The sequence below is a fragment of the Staurois parvus genome, unplaced genomic scaffold, assembly GCF_062004578.1.
Source record: "Staurois parvus isolate SC_StPar_1 unplaced genomic scaffold, SC_StPar_1.0 ptg000486l, whole genome shotgun sequence".
Classification (NCBI taxonomy): domain Eukaryota; kingdom Metazoa; phylum Chordata; class Amphibia; order Anura; family Ranidae; genus Staurois; species Staurois parvus.
Window position 1 is genome coordinate 2,429,476 of NW_028318282.1, and position 8,596 is coordinate 2,438,071.

Sequence of the window (8,596 nt, forward strand, 5' to 3'; positions counted from 1 at the left end):
CAAATCGCAAGATGTGAATGGGGCCTTAGGCAGAATTAGCAATGTGAAAAATCAGTAACAGCATATTTCTATCCACATAACTACATCATCTTCTTATTACACTGTAATTAAAATATTTAACTCATGGGTTGAGTAGTAAGAAGTATTAAGAAACAACGTCAAATGTGATTTGTCAAATAACTCCAGTGGTATACATAGTGGCTCGAAGGTTATATATCCACATTTTAGAATTTTTTATCCCTATAAAAGTTTAGGCTTTATCTAATAGTCATGTTGAATAGCAAAGTGTCTTTCTGGGTGTTGGTAATATAGTAAAGGTGGTGGGGTAAGTGAGAAGTTGGCTTTTCATGATCAATGTTTGGCTTTGACTTGTCAAAAACAAAAGCAAGGTTTTTATTTACTTTTCAAATCCTTTTATGGACAGTTCTCCATATTTCATTTACAGGGATTCTTCTCTATAAAACCAGACCTCAATAAGACCATGGTACAAGAATTTATTTTAGTTGCATTCTCCAGCTTAAAACAGATGCAGTTATTGCTGTTCCTCTTTGTTTTAATAGCATACATCATCTGTGTTACAGGAAATATCTCCATTGTCATCTTAGTCAAGACTGAACCCTTGCTTCAAACTGCAATGTATTACTTTATAAGTACGTTTGCGGTTCTTGAAATTACATTTGTGACAGTTATTATACCAAAGCTTCTTGAGAATTTGATTTCAGAAAATAAGAAAATATCTGTCCATAAATGCTTCACACAGCTGTTTATGTTTCATGGTTTGGGAGTAACAGAATGCTATTTGCTATTGGTCATGGCCTTTGATAGAGACTTAGCTATTAATAATCCTTTACACTATTCTGCTATTATGAGAAAGAAAGTGTATATTCAGTTAGCTGTGGCACCATGGATTGGTGGACTTGCAGTTTCCTCCCTAACTACTGGTTACACAGCCCAATTGGAATTTTGTGGGCCAAATCAGATTAATCATTTCCTTTGTGATGTGGCTCCACTTCAGAATTTGTCATGCTCTGATCCTTACATAAGCAAAATAACAACAATACTGGCAGCTATTCTTGCAGTTATTTTCCCAGTGACCATCATTATAGCCTTCTACATTCACATTATTAACACCATAACAAAAATCAAGGGTGCTGAGGGCAAACAAAAAGCCTTCTCTACCTGTTCCTCTCACCTTATTTTGACTAGTCTCTTCTTTGGTGCAGTTCTTGTTGTGTATATTAGACCTACTGGGAGTGACAATGACAAATTTCTTGCTCTTGTATACACGGTTCTCACTCCACTCTTAAACCCTTTCATATATTGTTTGAGAAATAGTGATATGAAGTCAGCAGTAAAAAAAACAATACTGAAAAAAAAAGATTTATTCTATGAGCCATAGGTCACACTCATAAGTCATTTGATGAGAAAAAGAAACACACGGCTAGGGAGATATACTGTACAGCTGCACCAACAAATGAATGGCTGAACGTAAGAGTGCAAACTTAAAAGATCAGGACTCAACAGTGTTTCTACATCTTAATAAATATGAACATTCCTTTAAAAACAGAGAGGCGCACATGATGGACAAAAAGCAGAACTATTTTGCAAAAGCCATTAAGGTGACCACTAATGTCAAACTAGAATGACTAAGCAAGGTTGGGACACTCGGCAACATCTGTCAAGTGCATATTACATAAAGTCATGTTAACTTCATGGTCCCAGTTATCTGACAACAGTTCATATCTTCAGCCATGTTATGTTACACAGTGATGATTTAAATATTAGAGCAAGGTGGCTTCACAAACTGGGGCACCTGTTTCAATGATAGCTGTCTACTGCACCCAACTACTCCCCTTTAACTGTAGAGGCAGTGACCAGGGGTGTACACATGGCATGGCCGCAATACCTTGTTTTGTAGCTGTGGCTTAAACTATACTTCTTATTACTTTTGGCAGGGTAGCGCCCGGCGAACTCTACTCATTCAAGTGAATATGGCCTCTCTGCAACTGCCCTGCAACTGTGTGCAGTGCCATGTTGCAGAAAGTGGCCATCATGAAATAGAAAATACCACATGATTAATTAAATAATTTAATGTACGCCCATGGTATGACTATGGCAGGTCTCTACTGTAATTCATTAATCCTATGTTACATCTACAATGTTGTTTATTAACTCATATACACACCTCTGAATGTATAGTATAAAAGAAATAAGAGACTTTCTTGATAAAACCAGTTCAGAATTTTGTGAGCTTCATATCTGTATAAACAAATAATCTCATTTCTGAAAGAGCATCACCAAAACCAGTTTCCTTAACATGAGTAAATTCTGATGGTCACCAAGAAGCAATAAAACTCTTGTGGTTGCATCTTTTCTGGGTTTGTAAAGATATGGTTAAATTGTATGTATACCCTAGGTTTGTGGTTAATAAAAAGGTTCAGTTGAACTTTGACACTGGTGCAGCCACTCTATTACATATGCCAAAGCTCTTTTACTCAAACATGATGTTGTAATTGCTGTAGCCCAAGCAAAATGCATTTGAGGTACATACTTACCTACACCCCACAGCAGCATAGGTCAGTGCAGCCTTGTGTCTAGTCAACTTTTCCTCTAGGAGATAACCAACTCTAAATGGTGATTTACATTATTTGTATTAAAGGACTTGCCAAAAACTGTGTCTGTGTGCTTCTCTTCACTTCACTTTTTTGATGCTGAGCATGTACCACTTACTCATTCACATGGGGGTTGGTACCTGGGTGTCCCTTTATTGTTAAAGGGGGCTTCCAGATTCTGATAACCTCCTGACAGCAGAGCCCCACAATCTCCAGATAAAGGTTATGGGTGAAGAGGCTCTTGTCTTTTTTAACCTGAGGACAAGGTGTTTTTCTGCGGCGTATCCCCATATTGAGGGTGTGTGGTCTAGTATGGTTCATGAAATTGGGAACACACCCATCCTCACCTTTCCTGTCCTGCTAGGCTGCATAATCATGTAAGAGTCTAATGTGGATTTTTGAGGGGGACCACATGCTTTTTTTTCTTCATTTTTTTGCTTGGGGTTCCTTAAAATCCATACCACACCCAAAGGGACCTATATAGAATTTGAGGGACATCTTGTTTTTCTTTGTCTTTTTCTACATGGTGTCCCCCTACAACTTCATACCATACCAGATCTGATAGGCCTGGTATGAATTGGGGGGGGAGAGGGGGGAACTTCACACTTTTTTTTTTAACTATCTCTATCTCCTTTGCCCCATGGGGGGGGATTCCTGGCCATGTAAGTGAAGAGGCCAGTAACATCTCTGGTTAAGGACTTGGCAGTGCCTGCACCCAGTGGCATCATTAACAATCACTGAAAGCAGGAATCTTTAATGTACAGTTTACTCACAGTAGTAATACAGCTATCATATATGTTGGCTCCAGCCAAACGGGTATATATTCAGACCAAGCCTTAAGCTCATCCCCATTGGTAATTAGCTGCTGAAAAACTTCCAGCATTCTGGACAATATTTGCTGACAAGTTGTTAGAAAATTTAAGTTTTCCATGGAATTCACTGTTTGTTTGAAATCCGCATCTTACATGGCGGTGTTCAGCTCTATTTTACATAGTATATCAGTACTTTACATGTAAGAGTCATACCTAGCAACAGTCAGGCAATAAAACATTGGACTTACAGAAAGTCAAGCCTTCTGCTATGTGCATTCCTTTTAATATTGTACATTTTTATTAAAAGGCCAAAGCCCATTTTTTCAGAACATAGTTACAAGAAGGCTTTAGGTGTAAACGTTACAATGAAAGAGAACCACAATCAGTATAAAAGAAAACAAAAACAGAAGAAATGTGAACATAATTAGACAGCAGGGTAAACTGCACAATACAAAAGCACAAAACGACATAGGCCTGCACATCGTTGGATTACATCATTTGTCAGAGTCTCGGGACATAAAGAGGTGTCTAGACTATAGAATAGGGGGGAAGAGGGAGAGAGGAAGGGAGTCTACTAAAAGGGAGAATGATCCCATAGTTCCCAAATAGAGTGGAAGTGACCTGAGTATTCACCCACTAGAGCTGTAAGATGTTCCATTTCTCTGATTTCAGAGTTTGCTTTTAAGAGATTTTTTTTTTAATTCTTTTATTTAAAATTTTCAAGTAAAAACATAAATTCCATAGTACATATCCAAAAAAAAACAAATCTTCACATCAGATACAAAACAAAACTTATAATACAAACATTTCCATATCCCCGCCCACAATCCCTCCCCTTTTTATTATATACAAGAAAAAAACAAACATAATCAAAAAAACCCATCACCATATATCACGTTATCACATCCCATCCCCCTCCCTCCCACCTCCCTCTCCCTTATATGTAATACAACATAATCATATACCAAAACCCATAAATACTACAAAAAGCAAAATTTACATAATCCATCCCATACCATCCTCCCCCTTATTACATATGCAAAAAAAACACAACTCATCAAAACAAACACACTCCCACCACCATTATTCTACACAATTTCCCTCCCCCTCAAAACAGAAAAACAAATGTAATTATATAAGAAAATAACAAACTGTACAATAATTTTTCAGAAAAGCATCTTATATACACCAGTTTTTCCACTCATGAGGTTTCCAGATGACTTTTGCTTCTGTTTCTCCTTGTTTTTTGAAATCGTAGTATGCGTAACTGTATATCCTTCCACGGACCATGGCCACACAATCTTTCACGTCCACTCTTTCTTGCCTGAAAATCAAAATATTTTGCACATCCCACAAACATTCTTTTACACAATTCACAATTATCCATAGCACTCTTTCCTCCTCCCTCCCTACATTATTCAAACCATACAAAACTGTTTCATACGTCATTCTAACAATCCCAGTCAATCCTTTCACCATTTTTTCCATTCTCTTCCATACCTTTCTTGCAAAACTACATTCCCAGAACACATGCACCACTCTTTCAATCCTACCACACCCCTCTCTCGGAAACACTTCACTGTCAACCAATCTCCTTCTTCTCTGAAACTCTCTCGTAGGCAAACATCCATGCACACTCATCCATGCAATATCTTTCTGTTTATTATCCAACCATTTACATGTTACCTTCTTCCATACCTTTTCACTTTGCATTACATTCAATCCACTGATCCCTTCCAATTCTTCCCTTTCATCCAACACTTTCATCACTTTTTTACTTTCACTTCACTTTTCACATTAAAACATACTGGCTTCCTCAAATCTACTTCATACAACTTACATCTCCGCAACACTCCCCCCCCCAGCATACCTTACCATACATCCTGTCAAATTTTCTTTCCCACTCAACCTTACGCACATACTTACATACTTTATTACCAGAAACCTCTCAATATTCATCATTCCTTTTCCACCATTCGCCACATTCTTCATCACTTTCACTCTCCGCAATTTCTCCATCTTAGACGACCAAAAAAACACATAGCACATTCTTATCACTTGCTTCAACACTCTATCCGGGGCTGGAAACACATAATACAAAAACAGTAACATAGGCATCACAACCGATCGCACAATTAACACTTTTCCTTCTAACGTTAAAGTCCTGATAAACCAAAAAATGATTTTTTTTTCTTCATTCTTACCAACACCTCTTGCATACAAATCTTTATCAAACTTAACACCCAAAACCCTTACTCCCCCTTCACATAACTTCCATTCACATTGTTCACGCTCCCTCCATTCACCAAACAATTTACACTCACTTTTCTCAATATTCACACTGAACCCACTTGCCATACAAAAAATTCCTATCAACAATTTCACTCTCTTCAAACTTGCCATATTTCTACACACCACTGTCACATCATCCATATATCCAATCACCTTCAAACTCTTCCCACCACTTCCAGGCACCTCCACCCCTTTCAAACACTTATCCTTTACCAACATCCTTATTAACAGCTCTATCACACAGACAAACAGCACGGGCGACAATGGGCAGCCCTGCCTCACACCAGATCCAATACATATCTCTTTTTAAGCATCCATTCACCAACACCTTACTCACCATCCCTTTATATAACGACTTCACCCATCCTATCAATTTCTCAGACATCCCCAATTTCTCAGACATCCCCATTTTCTCCAAAACCTTAAACATAAAATCATGCGAAACTCTATCATACGCCTTTTCAAAATCTATTGCTAACACAGCAACCTCTTGCTTTCTCTCCTTACATAACCATAATATGTCTCTCAAACTTACCAAACTCTCACCAATCGATCTTTCTGGCACCGCACACACCTGTTCCTCTCCAACCAATCTCTCCACAACCGTACGTATCCTATTTGCCAACATTTTTGCCACAATTTTATAATCAACATTCAATAACGAATCAACATTCAATAACGATATCGGTCTCCAATTTTTCAAATTTTTTTTTTCCCATTTCTTATACAATACAATCACACTTTCTGCCATCGATCCCGCCATTCTTCCTTCCACCAATACTCTCTCAACCACCTCATATACGCACTCTCCAATCACATTCCAAAACATACAATAAAATTCAACAGGCAACCCATCACTCCCAGGCGTCTTCCCTTTCTTCATACCTTTCATGCACTCTTCCACCTCCTCTTTTCTCACATCTTCAACTAACCATTCCTTATCTTCCATCTCCAAACATCCCTTCACCTCATTCAGTACTTCACTTTCAATTCTTTTATCCCTCTTCTTCTCAGTAAACAAATTCTTATAAAACTTTTAAACCTCTCCACTCATCTTCTCATTCTCTCTCACCTCACACCCATTCTCATCCAACACTCCAGACATCTCCACTTTCCCACCATACACTTTTTTTAAAGAAAAAACTTGTGCACTTCTCATCCTTTTCTTTCAACACCATTCTTGCTTGTGCAACAATTTCTCTTCCTCTCCGTTCCAAAAACATCCTCAATTTCTCCCTTGCTTCCACCAATTCAGTCCCTACATTCTCTCCCCATTCTCTCAATTCTTCCAAATACCGCAATCTTTTCTGCCACCATTCATACGTTTCTCATTCTTTCTTTGCTTTCTCACACCCTTTTTTAATGAAAAATACTTTCGTCCTCACCTTCACCCATTCCCACCACTCAATCACATTCTTAAAATCATTCCTCCTTTTTTTCAGTTTTTCAAACAACACCACATATTCATTCTGAATCCTTTCATCCTCCAGTAACTCTATATTCAACTTCCATACTCCCTTCCCATACATTACCTCTGATTTCATACTTACAACACAATCAATCCGGCCATGGTCCGTGAAGGCCTCCCTCTGAATCGCATAGGATCCCACTCCTAGATTTTTGGACAAGAAGCAAAAGTCAATCCTGTATTGCAGGTTACCCCTATCAGAAAAATATGTACACCCCCCTCCCTCCCCTACATCCCTCAATCCAAATATTCTTAGAATATCCCCCAAATCCTTCCCTGATTTATCTAAACCACCACCATCTCCACACCTATCTCCCGCATGTAATATACAATTAAAATCCCCCAAAATTATAGTAGGGTCCCTCCCTCCCAAAAAAAGCTTCATCTTACAAAATAAATCCACCCTCCCTTTCCTATTAGTGGGTGCATACACACAATAAATCTTAAACATAACACCCCCATACTCACAAAAAACTAATTAACACCTTCCCACCTCCACCCTCCTTAAAATTTTTATTTTTGAATTTTTAAAAAGGATCCCTACACCACTAGATTTTTTCCCATCCAAGGACCATATAGCTTCCCTATAGTTCCATTTTGCAACCGACGGCTCCTCTTTCATGTTGCAGTCCTGTAAGCAAAGGATATCCGTATGATACTTGGCAAATATCTGAAATATTGCCGCTCTCCTATGTATCGATCCTATGCTTCTCACGTTCAAAGAGGATAGCCGTAGTTGCATGTAGTTCCATCTATTGCATCTATGTGCAATAGATGGAAAGGATCACACTTCTTGTCATCTCTTGCTTGCTTTACCTCTCGCTTTTGCGCTTCGTGTCCTGGGCCCCTCTTCCGACCTAACACCGGACATGTCTGGTTTCTCGGCCTCTGTTTTTTTGACCTTCTCCTTAGGCTCCGCCTTCCCATACCCCATTACCTCCTGCAGACAGGCTACCTGCCCAGTGCCCACATAGGCCTGCGATGAGTCAGATTCAATCGCCATCTCTGACACCCCTGAGGCCGGGCTATCCGGAAAGACACCGATCTCCTGTGAAGGAGCAACAGGCCCCGCGGCCTCCATTTTTCTTTTTAAGGAGAGTTGCCCCACCTCCATCTTGGCAACCTCCTTATCTGCCTCCTCATCCGTCTCCTCCTCATCCTCCAATACTTCCCCCTCCGTCATCAAGCTTTCAGGGACATTCTCCTCTATCCCAGGAGAAGCCCCCTCTAAACCTCCGGCCTCCACAGGGGGGGACCTGGCTCACCCTTTGTAGGTAAGAAAACCTCAGTTCACCCCACCTCTTCCTCAGGCAGACTTTTGGTCCCCTCTACGGTGGTTTGGTTACGTCCAGGGGTCGCCCCCTTTGCCACATCCGCATAGGACAGTGTCCCAGGCTCAATTCTTTCGCCCT

General features: G+C 39.6%; 1 protein-coding gene across 1 annotated transcript; it reads left to right on the top strand.

Moving 5' to 3' along the window:
* Positions 1–481: 481 nt before the first annotated feature.
* Positions 482–1,399, top strand: LOC149452281 (olfactory receptor 10A7-like). The gene has a single exon (XM_089689551.1). It carries the CDS (start codon positions 482–484, stop codon positions 1,397–1,399), a length of 918 nt encoding a protein of 305 aa, XP_089545677.1.
* The last annotated feature ends 7,197 nt before the right edge of the window (positions 1,400–8,596 follow it).